General features: G+C 44.9%; 1 protein-coding gene across 1 annotated transcript in view; it reads left to right on the plus strand.

The window, feature by feature from the left end:
• Positions 1-741: 741 nt before the first annotated feature.
• Positions 742-19,639, plus strand: part of TRIM29 (tripartite motif containing 29) — a 23,650-nt gene continuing 4,752 nt past the window's right edge. The window contains exons 1-6 of the mRNA XM_009698433.1: positions 742-1,599; positions 9,293-9,388; positions 10,630-10,863; positions 11,230-11,428; positions 15,345-15,428; positions 18,904-18,963. Of these exons, the coding sequence (XP_009696735.1) occupies positions 742-1,599; positions 9,293-9,388; positions 10,630-10,863; positions 11,230-11,428; positions 15,345-15,428; positions 18,904-18,963 (1,531 nt within the window). The remainder of the gene's footprint in view (positions 1,600-9,292; positions 9,389-10,629; positions 10,864-11,229; positions 11,429-15,344; positions 15,429-18,903; positions 18,964-19,639) is intronic.

Below are 19,639 nucleotides of genomic sequence, written 5' to 3' on the forward strand. Positions count from 1 at the left end.
GCCAATTTTTGTTTCAGGTCAGCTGTGTTCTTCTGATATGTCGTTGGGCTATTTCCAGGTCTAGATGGATGGACCTCGCACAAACTCAACATCAAAATGAAATAAAGATAATAGGGTCTTTTAAATCCAGTATTATCCATACGTTTCTGCTGAATACAGTAAGCCCTCAAGGGAACCCAGTTTAAGAATGCTTTATTCTAGGCGTTCATTTTAATTACAGCCATAATTATTTTTGTGCATGTGTATGACCCAGTTAACAAACCCATCTTCGGCATCTCATGGTCTCTCCGACCCTGCCCATCTCTGCAAGGAGGTAACCTCAGCTCCTGGCAACAATGAGCAAAAGTATTTTTGAAACAAGCGGTCGAACTGGTTGCTACATCTTAATGAAAATTATTTTAAAAAAAAATTCTATGTATATAAACAGCCTTTCCTCCCAAACCTGGTTCGACAAGAATGTTCCTGGGTGTGGACTGCCTTGTATAATTAACTGCACAGCTGTAGCTTCTGATCCCTGGTAACGTCTGTTTCTTTCTTTCTCCCTGCGTCTACCTAGCATAATCCAGGCGTTCTCCTCCTCCTTGCAGGAGCTCCAGGTGCGTCACTTGGGCAGAAACTTTACTGCATTCCACCGTCATTCCTTGCTGAGACGACGACTGGGCAGACGTACCCGCTTTGTAGAGGTCTGAGAGACAGGAACTGAAGGACTGAGCAGTGAAGCCAATTTGCCCTGTTTAGACGATGGAAACGGGGAGTGCAGCAAGGACAAATGGTACCACTGGGAAGCCAGAGGATGTGAAGAGTCCATCTGCCCCCAAAAAAGAAGAAGAAGTGAAGAAGACCACAAACCCTGGCGGAGGTGAGAAGGAAGCTATGAAGGGCACTGGCAGTGCTTCTTTGGAGACAGGGCAAATCAAGAGCTCTCTCTTCTCTGGGAGTGACTGGAAGAGGCCCATCATTCAGTTTGTGGAGTCATCCGATGAGAAGAGATCGACCTACTTCAGCATGGATTCGGCAGATTCAAAGAAGATGCAATATGCCAGTGGACAGATAGGAGACATGAGGAGACCACCCCTCTCCTTTGCAGATAAAGGCGATCTCAGGAAGCCCCTCTTCTCCTTGGATTCCAAAAAGAGCTTCCTGCCTAGTGAAGGAGAAGGGAGGAAGTCGTTATTCTCTGGGGGACAGATGGGGGACCTGAAGAAAGCTTCCCTCCCGCTGGTGGAGACAGGGGACCTGAGAAGATCCACCTTCAACAAGACTGACAGAGCAGCTGGGTCACGGCCCAGGGTGAAGCTTGAGGATGTTCTGTGCGATTCCTGCATCGATAACAAGCAAAAGGCTGTGAAGTCCTGCTTGGTGTGTCAGGCTTCCTTCTGTGAGCTGCACCTCAAGCCCCATCTGGAGGGAGCCGCTTTCCGGGACCACCAGCTCCTGGACCCCATCAGGGACTTTGAAGCAAGAAAATGCCCTGTGCATGGGAAGACCATGGAGCTGTTCTGTCAGACAGACCAGATGTGCATCTGCTACCTCTGCATGTTCCAAGAGCACAAGAACCACAGCACAGTGACAGTGGAGATTGAGAAGGCGGGTAAAGAGGTAATGCTCTTTTTATTGCATGTTCTCATCAGTCTTTCCGAGGGACCTCAATATTATACCACAGCCTTTGCTCTCCAGCCTACAGTCTCTCCTCAAATCATGTCTGTAATGTAATTCTGAGATACAGAGGTGGTGGATGGGAAGAGTTTAGCAGAGAACTGATACTGCCTGGGTTCTGCTGCAATGGGATTGTTGTTCTCCTAATGGCTGGTTATAGCAGCACAGCGCTGGTGTTGCATAGCAGATTGTATTGGGGGCGGGGGGAGAACCTGGTTTTCACCCCTAGTTGCACCACTGACTTTCAGCAGAAGCTGAATCAAAGCCCTACATGCTAAGTTTACAAAAAAATGTCTTGAGTTTTGTCAGTGTTTGGGTGGTGTTACCCACAGCCAGAAAGGTGGGGCATTGCTCAAGTTCAGGACCTCTGGAATACATGTAGTCAGATCGGTGGCTGCTCAAGTTACTACTGGCTGCTAGGTTACTATTGAAAATTGCCATCTCAGCTACTTACAGTGAGATTATGGTTTTTTGTTTTTCTTTTCTGTTATGGATGTAATAGTGTGAAGCCACACCTATGGGAAGAATCTTTTGAAGCTTAGATGAAGAAAAAACACCCCGGTGCAAACACAAAACATTATAATTTCCCCTGAAGTGTTACTACAATAGGTTTAGAGAATGGACATCTAAGGAGATGAGGCTGATATGTGGAACAGTGCTCACTCTAATGAAAAGTCTTCCACCTTTGTTCGCTTGAAGTTTCATGCTGTTTGCTTTCTGGGTGGATGTATGATTATTCCGCTAGCTCTAATAAAGATCAGGGTCTCATCATGTTCAGTGCTGTACATCCTCATAGTAAGAGCATGTCCTGGCCTAAAAACCTAAGCAGATAGGACAGGAGAGATTACAGAAAGGAGACCCATGAACCAATAATGTACAACAATGTGCCTGGAGTCACACAGCCAGTCTATGGCAGAAACTGGAAGGGCTCTAAGATCTGCTATATCCTGCTCTTAGGCACAGCCCAAGCCAGTGCTCTGATGTGGTGAACAGGAAAATAGAAGTACCTGCTGCTGGAAATTCTTGAGTTACACTTAAGTTGGAAGAATAGTTTAACTCTTTCTAAGGTGCTAGAAGATTTATCTTGTAAGGCTGAAAGAGCATCTGATACAGCTTATATCTGTCTTTCTGTGTGAATTTTTGGTCTTTTCTTGCAATGTCATCTCCAACTTGCAGCCTCGATGAAACCAGACAAGGTTTCTTCCGTGTCTCAGACAGTCTTTCTAAAAGAAATTCCTGCAGGGCTTGCTAGCCTGCTGTTTGTTTCATAATTGCTTGTTCTTGTGTTTTTGATGTCAGCTCTGAACATAGCATATGCCTAACTCTCATAAAGCTGTTTCTAGTGTCTGCCAAGTTGTCCAATTCCTTTTAGCCGTTTCTACTGAAAAGAGGTTAACAGTTGCTCCCTGAGGAACCAAAGCTGGTCAGAGCCTTCTTCCTGTGGTTGGATGGACCTAGGACACCTTGCTTTTAAAAAGGCAACCACAGCTGGGCAGAGGGGACTTAACCTAAGATTTAAATGATGTTTGGTTTCTTTCTCAGAGTCCTTGTGCCACTCTTGTTAGCTCCATGCTTTAGTTCCTGTACTGTCCTGTGACTGTTTCTGCTGCTGCTAAGCCTAAAGGATTTAGGGCTTTATCAGTATGAATCATACACATGTGCAAGTTTCTCCTGACAACGAGTTTTGATCATGTTGTAACTTGAGTGAGTATTCACTCAGACAAAAACAATTAACAGGATAGCTGTTGCTTACAAATGCTTATTCCTAGCCCTGATTTATTCACCATAGGTGGAGCCTTAGCAAGAACCACAGAGAGGAATGAGCATTTCCAAGTCCCTTATGTGCACCACCTATTCTTTTCAAGTCTTGCAAATCAGCCAAGGTGGAATGTGACCACAATTTGGAAGAGAGGCAAAGTGTGGCTCGTGCTGCTGGCCTTTGTGGGAAGAATAAGCCAAAAACCCACATCAGGTCATCCTCATCCCTGCCCCGTTTTCACAGCTTGGCATCCAAGCAGCTCCAGGGTAGCTTTACTACATCCAAATTTTCTAACTATGCCACTGGACTGGTGACCAGAATACAGCTGTATCCAGACCGACCCTTTCACACAGTGTTGGTTATCAAGGAACAGTTGGTTTATCTGCAAGCATTTCCCAGTCCCTGGCTATACTGCGACTCCAAACCTGGAGAGGATTCCAGCAGAACTGGAGGTAGTTTCTATGCTGTGATGCACTTAAGCCTGACTGTCAAACTGGGCGCTCAGCAATTTGGTGGCACAAAACTGTCATATAATAAGGTGCAATATGCTTGGTTTAGGTACATCTATTCCCTTCGTATTGCAGAATTAATGCCAGTTACAGTCTCTTTCATGAGTTTATCTTTTCTAAAGGCCTGTAGGGAAGAGAGGTGCTGTACTTCAGAGTCGGGAAAGCAAGGGATAGCTTAAGATCCTTTTGTAGAATTAGGTAACTCTGCTTGCTCCACAATGCAGACAGAGACAGTACAGCTTAGAGAAGAGGAATGCAAACAAGCCAGTATACAGACTCTTACTGGTTAGAGCATTTAGGCAAGCAGTGGAAAGCCTGCTGTCTGTCTGTGAGACAGAGAGAGAACACAGCAGCATCTTCTAGTTTTCAGGAGCCTGGAGTGAGAGTCACTCATCCCCCTTTTCCCGATGTGTTGCTGAGCAGACAAGAGTGAAAGGCACAGGGGGTCAGACAGAGACAACTTGGCAGGGAAGACACTGACATTTTTTCTGAGTTTCCACCCAGTGGTATTTGCGTATTTTACCCAGCAAACCTATAATGCCTTCCCCAGATCCACTTTGCAGTAGTTTCCCACAACAGATTTAGAGGAAAAGTAACAACTGCACCGAAACTGGTACAAGAAACAACCAAGAAAAAGTCTGTGAGCCTGGGTAATAATCACACACAGGTGAAAAGTGAGAATTGTCAACAGCAGCTTGTACAGTCAAATAAAACCCTCTGGCCAGCTTGATTTATCAGCAAAACTAGAGCCCGGCTTTCAGACAGCATCCTTCATTTTGAAAGGGGATCCTTCATTCAAAACCTGTTTTACAGGCCTATTCTCAAAATGAGACAACTTCACATACGCCTGCCAGTCACAGAGCTCTAAATAACCTGGCGTTACTAGCCACTGCCAGCCTTAGTACTCAGCATGTCAGGTCAGTTCTAGTGAAAAGCACTTTGATTTTTTTTCTTTATTTCTTTACCTTTAAAGAAAACTTCACATTGTACAGCAGGTTTAAACAGGCAGCAGAGAACTGCCACGCAGAAACAGGGAGCTGGGTGTTCCTTGTTTCAACAAAGCGACTTTTAAAAAGGGGAGACTTCACAGAATCTGAACTAGGCTTTGAAGTCAACCATCCACAGAGATACATCCAGAGGGATTTCCATCTGAGCCCTCTCTGTATTGCTTTCAGCATCTGAATAGAGAGCAAACAAGAGTGTATGAATATGCCAGTGGAAGGCTTTTTGGCCTTTCGCACTGATGCAGGGTTAGGGCACGACGTGGCTGTGAGACCTCACCTACACTAGTAGTGGCTGTTCTGCGGACGCAGCTTAAAATCGATGTTCCTTCCACAGAGATGGTGCAGTTACCTGCAGGATGTTGCTTCCTAGCTGGAAGGCTGGGGAAGCTGACCTGCTGCAAATTGTGATTTAGAGTACAGTTGCCTGTTTGCATTCTGCATTAATGCCTCTACAGTGAGGGCAGAACCCAGGGAAAATCCACCAGATTGCAAGAAAGGAATTATTTTCAAACTATGCAAAGCAGAGAGCCTTTTCTGGCCTCAGCTCATGCAGTGACTAGTGGCATTTTCACAGGATGCTGGCAGAGTCTCCAGAGATTGTAGCCCACCGACACCCACCTCTGCTTAACAAAAGCTTAGATAGAAAAATATAATGGCAAAATAATATCTCAAACAATTTCTTTATTTCTCGGTCATGTAATTTCCAATACAGGCCCTGTACTGGGACAACTAGTTTAAACACTCCTTCTCTAGCTTCATGATTGCATTTGGTCCTTGCTGTAAGGTAATTAGCATAGCTCTCCCAGGCTGGTGACACAGGGGTGTTCCCTGATTCATGGACTGGGTTCCCAGAGCATTAAGACATGATGCTGCTTGTATTGCTGCCTTGCAAAAACGAGTTGCATCATGACGCAAGACTCCTAATCTCACGTCTCTAGGTCCTTTACAGCACAAGGGTTGGGTTCAGTTGTGGATGTTTAGGTGTACACTCTGAACTTTCACTTAGGCCTCTTGACTGTCCTAATTAACTTAGAATGTAATAGGAGATCCTCTCTTAGCTGAAAGACTCTCAGTGCCAGCATTTCTCAACTTGCTGTGGTCAAACGGAATGGTCTAAACCTGTATTTCCCAGATCTTCTTCACTGTTATTGTCATTTCTGCACTGTAGGGACCCCCCCCTAATGGGCGGAGCTGCTGTATTACCTTTTACTAGGACCTTCTGAACCCCAAGTCTCACCCAATGGATTTGTTCTGAGTGGTCTATCATGTAAGGAGATCAGGGATTGCTGACCCTGGAAAATCTGAGAAATATGAAGAAAGCTAGGAGAAGTTTCTTCATAGGAATGAAGCTGAGAAGTTGACTGTCCCTAGTACCTGTAACCACTCTACTGTAAATGTAACACAGGATAATCATGGACAGCTAAAGCAATCTTCCAGCCAGTCCCTGACTGAGCAGGGCCTTAAAAACACCTTTGCTGAACCTCTTACATTGTGGTCCATCTCCAGAGCACTCCTGCACTGCCTCCATGTGCCCATGTCACCAGTTCTTGTACTATTCCATAGTCTCCCTGGACCTCTTTTAAACATTTTTTCTATGATAAGACTAGTTTTAATGGTTGTATTATCATGCAATGAAACACCTCCCTTCACCTCCCTTGCCCTTGCTGGTGTCTGTACTAGTGTTTCCTTTTGCCCTCAGTATGGGCATTTTAACCGATGCCGAACCTGGATGACGGTGGAATTTGCATTCTGCCTACTGAAACTATCTCTGTAATTTCCACTTGCAAATCATAATTCTCACTCTAAATTGTAGTGTGGATCTGCTCTTAAATAGTTGTTACATCTCATCGCAGCAGCACCCAAACTGCTTTTCTGGGTGAAGGGATATTATAACTGCAACAAGCTGTTAGGAGTTAGCTATCACTTTTGAGCAAGTAATAATAGTTTGTAAAATTCCTTTGAGACTCATCTTAATTAAAAAGTACTATAAAAGTATAATATTGTTATCGCCACCTTCCAGTCATCAGCTGAAATTTTTTCCTGTTACCTTTCTTTTCAAATCCCTTGTGTTTGGGAGTGTCCATGTGGCTATGAAAGGTCTGGTCTTCTCAAAAAAAATCCCTCTGGTCCTTCTCTGTATTATTTCACTCACATTCTTGTCATAAGAACATCCTGATATTTAGGAATGAGGAGGAAAACAAGACCTCCCATTGCTCAGGAGATGTGCGTTTTACTTTGCTAACAGTTAATGCCATCTGGATGTAGCTCTGTGGCTCAAGGAAACAACTTGCATTATGGTGTAATTTCTCACATTGGTTACTGCAGTGCAATGGGTATCTGAATCTAAAATCCTTTTATCTCATTGCATTTCCCTGCTGTGCAAAGGTGGTTGCACACCTTTGTGTCTTGACGCAGAGGACATCTCACAGTGCACCTGAGAATAGAAAAAAGTATGCATTCCTCCAAGTCACTGTCTTGAAAATGTGAAAACTCAAGCTCATGTCTTTACTCTCTTGATCAACAGTAGAGCAAATTTTCTCATCTGGGTAGCCATATGGTTCCCTGATGATCCTGTACTGCAAAAGCCTTCCATGTCTGCTCTGAACTCCTGTCAAATATGAGCTTCAGCTCATGACAGCATTGAGTTGACTACTGAAGGCTGTGAGGGTGTATGCATAATATTTAGAGGGCCAGTGCTCTCCTAACTCTCAACAAACAGGAACAATTACAATGACAATATGATGATGCAGCTCTTCTGGCATAGAGATACCTTTGAGTACATTTGCCTTTTTTGTTCCCCCTTTTTTCTGTTTTATAAGGCACTAAAACAACTATCAAATTGTTTTCCTTCTATAAATAGAGTTTTTCTAAATTGGAACAGCTAGAGTCAATGGCTTTCAGATGCAGCTGTGCTTGATTCAGGCTCAAGAGGGTGTTCAGACACTATGGTGACTGGCACCAAGACAAGAGCTCTGATGGGCTGATTTCCTTGGTCTGAGCTGGTTGACAGCTTGTTGCCTGCTCTTCATCATGTGAAGCTGTTTTCTACTCCTTGAATGGAGAATTGAAAATTTTTAAACTTCCACCCCAAGGGCAACTATGATCACGAGAGAAGACCCAGGTTTTCATGTTATATGATGTTCTTGGATAGGCAGCAAAGCAGTGGGAACTACACCTTGTGTTTTAACAGTGGGATACCTTACTATGTTGGTTGCTGTGGGAGTGGATTTATCCATCCCTCATCTCCCCTGCTTCTAACTGTTGGCCTAAATCTAAGTGCTTTTAGGTAATATAACCATTTGCCAAAGGATTCCACGTGAACAGCAGGTTTTCAGAACTTTTCTAACGTGACATAGCTCACTTGTGGAATACAGGTAATTTCTGCCAACTGCGTAGTTCCTAAACAGCTCTAGGGATAAGTGTCCCACAACCAGATTGCCTGTAGTTATAGTTGCGCTGTGACCAACCTGTACACACATGAAACACAGAAAGATCTTGAAATGCGTAAACAAAGGCTTTGTCATGATCTGTTGGGCAGGGACGTGGTGAATATGAACGACCAAGGGAGGAGTTGCCCAGAGTTAACGGCACAAGGCATTGCTAAACAGCCAGGTCTTGGTCTGATCCAGAGACGCGGCACGCACACCAACTGGCATGTTACAGAAGTGCACGGCTGCCTGGCCCTCCATGGGCCCCAGTTCTATGAACTGCCTTGCATGCAATTACCCGGTCTGAGCTTCTCTGGGAAGCCAGTGCAAAACAAAATGCAAATGAATCCCAGTAAAGTTGCTGATCTAAGCCAAGCATGGTTGACTACACCTCCTCCCTCCTCCTTTTGTGTTTTTTATTTTTTCCAAGCATTCCCCAGCTTCATCATAACATGAAAGCTCTCAATTCAGAGCAAATTAATCCACAATCCTGTCTAAACAGAATTCCTGCCGGAGGCATAGTCCTCCTGTTGCAACACTCGTCAAACGTCATTCCATAATTACATGAAAACTGTTATTGCTGCAGAGGCACACCCTGGGATGGGCCCTTCACTGCATACACAGCTGAATTTTGAAACAGGCCTCTTCCCCCTCCAGCTAATGACTCTAATGTGATTAAAAGGAGCACCATGACGGTAGCCTGGTAGGTGGGTGCTTCTGCTGCTGTCTTTGCTGAGGGAGCTGAATCTTTTGACCCAGCCAGGAGCTCTGGGATCTTGCCCAGTGTCAGCACATGATCTCCATTTCAAGCAGTGCCAGGAACCTGTACTTGCCAGCTATTGTTGTTCAGGGCCAAATGCAGCAGTGGAAGCACAGCACCTCTTTGAAGCAGGCCACCCTCAGTCCCAGTTGATGAGACTACCCTTCTTCTCACAGGCTGAGCTTTCACTGCAGAAAGAGCAACTGCAGCTGAAGATCATCGAGGTAGAAGATGAAATGGATAAGTGGCAGAAGGAGAGGGACCGTATCAAGGTGTGTATGGGATATTCTAAGTTCACTTCTCTGTTTCTCCTGTACTTGTCACTTTCTTTTCCACTATCTCACATGCCTCTCTTCCTTTCCTCAATTTCTCTGACATACCCAGCTCTTACTCACTCCATCCCTTACCCAGTCTCTATCTCATCGTTCTCCAAAATGCACTCATGCCAAATCTTGGAAAAAACAACTCCTACTGAAGTCATCTTGCAACAGACCCTGCAGGAGATCAAGAAGAGGCAGCACAGCCTTGTTAGAAAATGATCCAAGGCACCTCCCTGCTTTGTGCCCCTTATGGTTCTTCAATCCCAGTAGCCAGGCTGATTCGGAAACAAAGGTGTGCTGCTTTTTTTCCTGCTAGACCACACACAAAAATAAACTCCAGAAGCGCTCTGGATTGCCCAAACAGAGATAAGCCAACAGGAACAGATGCAGTTACACCAACAAACATCTTATTTATAGCGGAACAGCTTATTTCCATGCTGATATAGAGGTCCTTTATAATTCTTTCACCATGCTAAGGGTTAGAATATAGTAATGGTGGTTTTTTTATTCATTTATACCTTAACTGAACAGAGCAGTGAAAACACTATTTGGAGACACCCCAGAAAATTTGCATAGTATTAATAGGCAAAGCCATTCTTCTCCCTTTTATGTGGTACATGCGCATTGGCTTGCTAGTTCTGCTTTTCATCTGCTTGATTATTATTATTATTACTATTATTATTATTGGCAATCTGACCTAGAAATTTTAACTCTGGATATAGTTACATCCACAGTCCTTTTGAGGAACGTTTCAGAGGGACCTAGAGGTCAGGTCTGTAAAAAGTGTTTCAGCATCTTTCATCCTTTGAAACAGTGGGAACTCGGTCCTCAAATTCTTGAGGAGCCAGAACCATGATTTAGAAGGTTAAACAGTGTTTTTAAATATCACCCAAGAGTGCATTTCGTGAATTGAAATAAAAGATACGCTCTTCTAATCACGAAGTCAACGCGCCCTTTAAATTACATACACACAATTATTGCAAGAGCAAGTATTACTTCTCTTGGCACAACTTTCCTGGTGCTAAGACTTACGTACCTAGAGTCTCCATAGTCACAGTCTAAATGCTGAGAATGCTTGGACGTATCCCCCTCTGTATCCCTCTATTAGCAAATGACCCCCTGAGAAGTTCATTATTTTGTATTTCTCCTGAGTCTTTCCTGCTGCCTCCTCTCTCTGCCCCTTCCCTCTGTAGAACTACACCACCAACGAGAAAGCCACAGTGGACCAGCATTTCAAAGAGCTGATCCGTGACCTGGAGAGGCAGAGGGATGAAGTGAAGGCTGCCTTGGACCAGAGGGAAAAGATTGCATCAGAGAACGTGAAAGAAATTGTGGATGAGCTGGAAGAGAGGGCAAAGCTTCTACGAGAGGACAAGGAGAACAGGGACCAGATCCACCAGATCAGTGACTCCGTGCTCTTCCTGCAGGTAACTGAGATCTCATTTTCTTTTCCTTTTTTTCCCATGAGGACAGGATTTGTCCCAAAGACAAATACAAGGTTGGTGCAAGATGCGTTAATCTTCTCCAGTTCAATCCACATGTATGGCAGGAACCGACCCTGACATTTGAAGCTGTCTCTGCTCTGGTAGGTGAAGAATGAATTTAGGCGTGCGAACGCCTGTATTTTTTCTGGATGGCTACAGCTCACAGGCAGAACATTTGTCTGCCCCCTCCATCTTCACTGTTCTCCTTTGCACTTCAGACTATTTGGAGCCTAACATTAGCCAGTTCCCTAGAATCTAGCCTCTGTCTCTTATGTTCCTCAGTAACCTCTTCTCCCTTCTTTTTGGCAGGAGTTTGGGGCTTTGATGCGGAATTACGTCCCCCCTCCATCTCTCCCAACATACAGTGTGCTGCTTGAAGGGGAGAGCATGAGTCCATCGATGGGACTCCTCAGAGATGACCTTCTAAACGTCTGCATGAGGCATGTGGAGAAGATCTGCAAGGCAGACCTTGGCCGCAACTTCATAGAGAGGAACCACATGGAGAATGGTAGAGTATCTGAGATCTGCCCCTTCCCTCCCTCCCTTGGCAAAGCCTAGCACAGAGTTAGAGGAGATGAAGTGTGATGAGTGCGCTCTCACAGAGGAGAAAGTAAGCAAGGACCTAGGAAAAGTGGGGGAAACATGACCTGCAGCCGGAGTTCATTCTGGAATATCAGAGTTGTGCTGCTGGACCTATATAGGGATGGAACCAGTTGAACTGCCAGGGATTTAAAGTATCTCGTGTGTAGGGGACCCAGGGGTCCAAACTAGCCCTTAGTGCTGTTTTGCATTGTGGCTTCACAGTGTTTAATCAGTTCTACCACCTCCCATGTGGGACTTCCCTTTGGGGTCAAGAACGGTGACCCTTCCCTCCTGCAACAGGCCCACAGGGACACTCTGCCTTGAGCTAGGCTCCAACAAGCCCCTGCAAGTTTAGCACGACAGTTTCTACGTGGAAGACTGCACAGATGCACTAAGGCAACTCAGAGGCTCACTAGCTAAATTGAGAAGGCAGTGGCAGGAATGTGAGTGAATGTAGCCACCCCGGTACAGCAATTTTAAAATCCTGTCATTAGCCTATTTGTACAGCTCGGTTAGCACATGTACTGTGCTGGTATGACATACCATTTTACAACAGCCCGTTTCAGCCACTGCTTGCCTGGCTGGAACATGAAATACCCTGCAAGCACCTGTCACTGAAAATCTAACAACAGATTTTCCAAGTAAAAAGGTCTCCATTTCGGTGTTCAGGTTAAGCTACAACTTGAACTGGCATAACTCTCTCTGATCATACTTCTCTGCACGTTCCACAAGGGAGAGCTTTGTTTCCTGCCTGCCCTGAGCCAGGGTGCTCAAGGGACATGCAGTGCCAAATGGTCCCCACGCTTCAGTGATGTTTAAGGATGGGTGATCTTTCTTAGATGAATAGAGAGATCATGGTCAATACCATAGCATTGCAGGGAATCTTCTACGTTTTAGAACCCACTTGCTTTCTGTGTCTCCCAATTATTTCTGCAGAAAGGACTTGTCTTGCATCAAGCTCACACATAAGATTAGAAGGACGGAGCACTAGAATGGGACTCCACAACCAAGGTTCACTTCCCAGCTCTCCCACAAACAGCCTTTGTAACCTTGGGCAAGTTACTTAACCCTGTGAAATGACCTCTTGCACTAAGAATAATAGGGATCAGAATTAATAGTTATCTCTCCAGGTTGCTATAAGTAATATAATAATTGTAGAACCCTAGAGACTAGAACAATAAAGGTCAAGAAGCTGGAGAGGTAACATGAGGATAAATTGCACCATGCTGTTCAGGAGGATGTGCGACTCGAAAAGATGCAGGAATAATCTCAAGTCCAGTTCATACAACACAAGCAGCTGGGGAACTCTGCTGCAAATCTGCAAGATCACTGTTACTTCATTCACATTCGCAGTACTCCCTAGACATTCCTCCCCTATTAATACACCACCTTATTCCTGGGCAACAGCTATGCAAATCACTTCAACTTCCATCCAGAAAACAGATCCACGTTACAAGATGATATGTTAAAGGAAGAGCAGAAGATACAACCAAAATATCCCCAAAACCAAAATCCCAGACAAAAAGCAGCCTGTTAAAAAGATGCATAGAAGTCAGAACAACCTGGGTTCAGTTATTAGTCAGCACACTAATGTTTTTTCAGAGCCTGGGTTTATGAATCAGCCTGTCTGGCATTCATAATCTAGAGCAATAAGAGTCAAAGTGACATGGGACCAGAGTACATTCAGATCTGTAATGAGCACCACTAGTATTCATCAAGCAACAGCCTGCTCCATTATGGAAAGAAAGAGTAAGTCACTGTCCCCAAGGAGCCTGCACTGCTCAGGGTTTCAATTCATTAATGTTTATCCAGCGCCATCATTCTCCATTAGACATGAATTAGATGGACCAAATACTTCTGGTCCAGAGAACAAACCTTTCAGAAAAGTCAAGAATCACATTCAAAGTGCGCACGATGCATAGCTAGAGCCAGATTTTTAAACTCTTCCTACCCTTAAAGTAGTACCAGAAATTGAACATTACTTGTATTCCAATATTTAACACTGCAACATACCTGGTCAGATTTCCACGTGCTAAGGTTTGCTGAGAAATTTGGCTATAACTTAATACAAGTAGATGACAAGCAGCTCAGATCCAAAAATCAGTTTTGTACATTTTTCTTTCTTCTTCTCTGTTCACCTGGAGATTTGCAGAATTTCCAAACTCTGGATGGCATAATGCCAAAGGAGTCTGGGATGCCTGACTACTCACAGAACTTCTGAAAACTAGATAAGTACCATAAAAGCACTTTGCATTCAAGTTGCCATAACTTAGGAAGTTACCTTCCATCTGCTGAGCTGTTTTTTGCCAATCCTGAAGCAAATACGTTTTACTTGGCCATTTGTACAACCCAACAAGAGTATGCATATGTTCAGTTCTGGTAGCTGTGGATAAAGACTGACTGCTTCTTGATCACTTTTAATTAGGGTCCCCTCCATGTTACTGATGCCAGAAGTCCTCAATGGTACTTGAAATCCATGGGATTCAAGTGCCAAAACATTTCTGAGCAAGACAACAGTTAAATACTGCCAGAAACCTGGGCACTTTCAGAAACTCTACCAGGGATTTAATGGACACAGCTTGTAGTCTGCCTAATGAGAAGAACAGTGGTATCCACTCAGGTGGGAAATGTTATTTAAGGTGAGTCTCAGAAACTTCAGAGCTCTCCATTTTTCAAACCACAGTTACACTTGAAAGAGGACAGCACTCCACATCTAGTGACTGCAAGGAAATAACTCCACAATTACTTAATGGATTTAATTAACTCAGACTCCCCCTGAGTCATTGCAACAAATTCATTTGCAACCAGCTTGATCTTCTAGTGCAAAAAACTTCCCAGGAAGAAATATTCTATTAATGGAATGAAACCTGCTTAATAGCAGACTCCAAAGGGAATCCACTTTCTTTTAGTTGTCATAACAGGTACCTACTTAGTAGTGTAGCAAGGTGGCAAATAATCAGAGAGCATCCAGGGAGTTTAAATAACACAGAAATAAATTGCAGAAATAACATAGAAGTTTGTTCAGTGACTTAAAAATCAAAGAATAGAACTATTTAAACATGGGAAATTTACCTCCTTGCAGAGAACAATAGGTTTATATAACACTTGAGGCTTTAAAAGAAAGTACTTTTATAAGCAACCGTATTGATGGTGCATCACTTCCCGTGGATCAGTGTCAGAAAACCAAAACCAGGCTGCATAATGCCTGGCAAAAGGGTAGGTTTCATCCACTTTGCATGAAGCCTGAACCAAACATCCTTGTCCAAGAGCCCAGGAAGCTAGAGCTGTTTGCCACTCAGGTTTAGCATCTTTCTTTAAAAATTGAAGAAACCAACCCATTGAGCCCTCCCAACACTGACATTCTCTAGCTTTATAATACTTGCAGTTCAAGATCTGCTGGTTGAAATCCAGCACTGTGCACAGGTTAAACACACAAAAGAAGCCAAACTTAAACCACTGCTTTTGAAGTGGGATACATTTTTAGCCACGCAGCAGTATTTTTGTAGGAAAATGCTTCAACCCTCAAGTCTCCCTGTGAACTTTCAGGAGACAGCGTATCTACTGAATGGCCAAATGCTTCACCTGTGCGATGCCTCCAAGGGAGCTTTCTCTTTTATCCCAGGCTGAACCTCTGGGCAGCTACAGAACCCCTTTACCTCCCAGACAAAGAATTCCACAGAGAAATTAAAAAAATAGATGAACTTGTTTTCAAAGAGCAGAACCATCTCTCCTGCAGCACTTGAGGAAGCAGTTCCAATCTGTTATCCCCTTTCCCCTCCTCCCATCCCTCTCAAGGCCACTAAACCACCTCCTCCAGCTCATGCCCTGCTCTGCTTCTACAGGTGACCACCGGTACATGATGAACAACTATGAGTGGAACCAGCCCGACAACTTGAAGAGATTTTCCATGTTCCTGTCTCCCAAAGGTATGGCACCCTAATGGTGGTCAGGCTTCCTCCAAACACAGCATAGGAAAGGAACTTCATTAATGTTTTGTCCCCAGATTTGCTTTCCCTCATATTTCCTGCTGTCCCCTGGACAAGATCCATCCCTCTACATTTGTTTATACTGGGTTTTCTCTCCAGCCTACAGAGTTTTGAGAAGCTTTTGCCTTTTCATCTCAAACAAGGCAGCAAAGGCTCTCAACTCTATGCAGGAGAGCTGGAGCAACTGAACTCTTTCAAGGAGTGTAGTTTGTCAATATAGCAGAGTTTTAACATGTGTTACTAGGTTGAAGTCAGCGTTATTCTCCACCAGAAGCTTATCCCACTGTGCTATCAAGTATCAAAGCTACACTAGGCTTGCTCTGCATTAGGGTTTTCCTTTCACCAGAAAACATACTTTCTCCCTACAAGGAAAGAATAGAAGTAGTGAGGAATGTATCCTAAAAAAAGCAGGAGTCTGGAGTTCCTTTCTGAGCAGTAACACTGACAAGAAGAGCCCTGGTGATTTGCCTATACCCCAACTGTGACATGAACACTACAGGATGAGTCTTTGGAGTGCATGACTATTTTCAACACATTCAGTTGTAAAATGGCAATTGTCTATTTCTAAATTAGTGTCAGGATCTCCAGAGCAAGAAGCAGAGTGGGCTAAAAGCCTAGGCAAGGCAATGCCTGTAGAAACAAAGAAACAGAATGGGTAGCACAAAATAAGTAGACAAGTTTCCTCTGGTCCCTAGAGAGCAAGGCCCTGCCTGGATTTGCCAGGTGTTTACAGCTGTAGTTCTGCAGAGCCAGATGGCAGGCAGAGCGAAGGGATATGCCAGCAATTAGCAGTGGCACTCCCCTGAAGGCGTATTTGAAGGGTGACGTTGCCTGCTCTGTCCTTAGGGTTTCATGGGGACAACCCAGATCCCAACACTGAGCCCTTTGTCTGGATTTCCACTTTGCCCTTCGCTGTTACCAGCCCACGCCTGGCAGCCCTGCCTGGTGCCATGGGGGTGAGGATGCTGTTTGGAGCGGATACCAGGGGCAGAGGCGACGTTCCCATTTCAGTGTCAGCAAGCCTTTAGCAGGACTGTTTCCTGCAGACCCCCCAAGTTAGAGGGTAGCCTCTTCATCAGAGGCTGCAGAGGGGCATTTTGCCAGCAGTGGGTTTGTTTTGCACAGAGCCTGTCTCCAAACACCGCCCAGATGGTTATAGCTGCTGTTCTGCCCCAGCTACTTCAGGGCTGCTGTCAGGGAAATCACAGGTAGGAGGTAGCCAATGATGCAGAGAGACCACAAACTCAGCCCTGCATCCAAAATTGTTTTCAATCTTAAGGGATAGTTGCAAGTTCTAAAATTGCATGGGCTGAACTCATCTCTGCCCAAAATGTGGGGCTTCAGGTTCGGGTGGAAATGGCCCAACATGCGTTTGAAAAGTGTGGCGGGGGTGTGATGGGAGGAACACAGTAGACAATGCCATTCTGCCACGACTGCTCCCATGTGTGTCTGGGACAGGGCTGAAACCTGACGGGGCAAAAGGAAGGAAAAAGCTATTTGCAGCAGTGTGATAGCATGGCATAGCCTGGCTGCTCACTGCTCTGGACTGTAGTGCCTGGACTTCCCTCTGCTCCTCTCTGGAGGATCAGTTGCTGAGACCTGGGAGCAGGGGCTCCCTGGATCCCAGCTGGGATCCAGCATCCCAGCCTCCTGAAGAATGTCCCAAGAGACAGGAGCGATCAACAGGGACTGCTAGACACAGGGCTTATTATTTATTTAGTGCTGTTTATTGAAGCCAGTGGGGACACTTGCTGGATGCAGTCAGCTACAGAGTAGCGTGAGGGTTGTACAGCAGCTTGCAGTTCAGTAGCCCACTGCTTCCTGCAATGGACTTTTGAACACACAAATACTGGGGAAGCATTTGTTCCACCTATGCATCTATGTTTTTCCTGAGAGCACGGACATGTTGCGTTCCAACATGTTGCCTACTCATTCTATATTTTCTACCAACAAAGTTACTTTGTCCAAAAAACCTAAACACGATTGCACGCACAGCCTCTGCTGAAATGGGGACTGAACAGCACTGGATTCTCCTCCAGGGTGAGGGCTCGAGCATGATAGAGAGGAACCAGCTGCTGAAACCATACTGATGGTGACTTTGGGAACAGAATGAATCAGTAGGCAAAACAGAAGACATGACCCACTTAGCTTGCATGCTGGCTAGCAAAGGATTACCCAATGAATAATGCAATATACTCATAATCATTTTGCTCTCTAGAGCTTTCTATGCTCTATGTGTCATGTGGAAGTCCAACACTGCCTCCGATTGCATCTTTTCTAAGGAACTCCATAAAATGTGAGGGGGAAAAAAAAGAGGACCACCCTTTGCATTGCATAATGTGCACAGAATCCTTGAATATCTCATAATAGTTTTGTAACACACCCTTTTTCTCATTAGCTTGGATCACTGCAAGTTCTGCCTGAGGCCACAGTGGCAAGTCTGTTTGCTGCATTGAGAATGCTACCCAAGTAGTTCTCTGTGCTAATTGCAGTGGCTCATACTAAGAAACTGCTTGGATTTGAGCTGAACCTATAGGTTTTTAAGCCCTGCTTAAATTCAAGGAGACTTCCACTGCTCTTGTCACTTAAAGACAGTCTCATGGAGCATCTGCCTGCAGGGATGACTTAATGAGGCAGAGGGGAGACATAAAAGGTTTCAAATGCTGCCTAAAATATAGAGGAACAATCTGTTCAACTGCTCGACGCTCCTTTCTGTCCTCTTCCACTGAGCTTTCTTCTCTTGATGTTGCAAACAGTTTGGCCAAAGCCAGGAGGAGGTTGGAAAGATCATCTTGTGCCTTTGGAAGTCTTTGAATGAAGAGTAGAAGGGACTCAGGCACACACAGAGAGAGAACTGCTTAAATGGAAGCATTGCTTAAATAGAAAAGCAGTCCACAGGATGGCAGCATAACAGCTCAAGTATTCATCCTTTTTTTGCTCTTCTGGAAGTCCCGTGTCTCACAAAAGGGGTACAACAGCGCTAGTCTGCATTACAGCGTGATGTCCTAGAGAAACCCTGGAGCACATGACTGTCACAGTGGCTGAGACAATGTGTGCTTGAGCAAGAAACGTGCCTCTACTTGTGTCTCTTGAGCTCTAAACCAAGCCTCTGCCTGCAGATCTCTTTGCAGAACAGTCACGTTGAGTAGACAAACCCGAGGTGGCAATTTAGTGCAGGTAAAGACAGCTCTGTGGCAGTGAGAGCGCTTTGTTGTCTAAATGAGAAGTCTATTCACCATTCCCTAGAATCCAGAGAAAAAAACGAACAGGCTTTCCTCTACTCTCTGGACTCAGATTTCTGGTTTGGGGCTGCTTCCAAATTGGTGGGGACTGTTTCATAGAGCAATGCCAGGCACAGGCCTTTGAGCCAGCTCATCAGGAGCCGACTGCTGAACTGGATGCTCTTGTTTTACAGCCAGTTTCAACCCACGATCATGGGAATTTTCCTCCTTCCAGGCAACTGAGGAAACACTTGGTACGGGTAATTCCAACTTCAGCTTGAAAGGATCTAACCCCCGTGCCACAGCTTTCTAGCTGGCTAACCAACCTTTTCTGCTTCCCCCTCTCAGCTGTCCTGTCACCTGTCAACCACTGTCTCACAGAACCATCTCTTAGCTGGGTTATTAGCACCGTCTGCAGACACCCAAACCCAGGGTCTCACTGCTGTGGCTGCTATATATAGAGGATGGAAAGGCATGGAAAACATAGGTGCCAGTTTACAAAGATCCTGAGATCCCTAACCAACTGCAATTGACAGGAGTGCCAACATCATCCAAGGCAATCCGTGGAGGTTGTGGCAGAACTGGGTTCCAAATACACTCAGCCAGTCTCAGAAGCACAAGGCTGCTCTTCTCCATCACACATACATCTTTTACTTAGATCGTAAGTTCTCAAAGACAGAGCCTGCTGAATGTTCGCTGTCTGTACAGCATCCAGCACAATGAGTAGCTTTGAGCTAATGCACCAAGGACCAGCAGCAGCAGCGAGTCATGCCTTTTCTTCCCAGATCCCCACCTTCCTTTTTCTTGCCTATATTTTCTTACATTGCTTTGTTCGTGCTCAGAGGGTCCTGCTTTTCCTTTCATTCAGAGGCAGCCTACAAGCATCCATGGCCACTCTACCTGGGCAAGCTCTGGTGACTCACAGCCACA

Source organism: Cariama cristata, unplaced genomic scaffold (assembly GCF_000690535.1).
Source record: "Cariama cristata isolate BGI_N322 unplaced genomic scaffold, ASM69053v1 scaffold5410, whole genome shotgun sequence".
Lineage (NCBI taxonomy): Eukaryota > Metazoa > Chordata > Aves > Cariamiformes > Cariamidae > Cariama > Cariama cristata.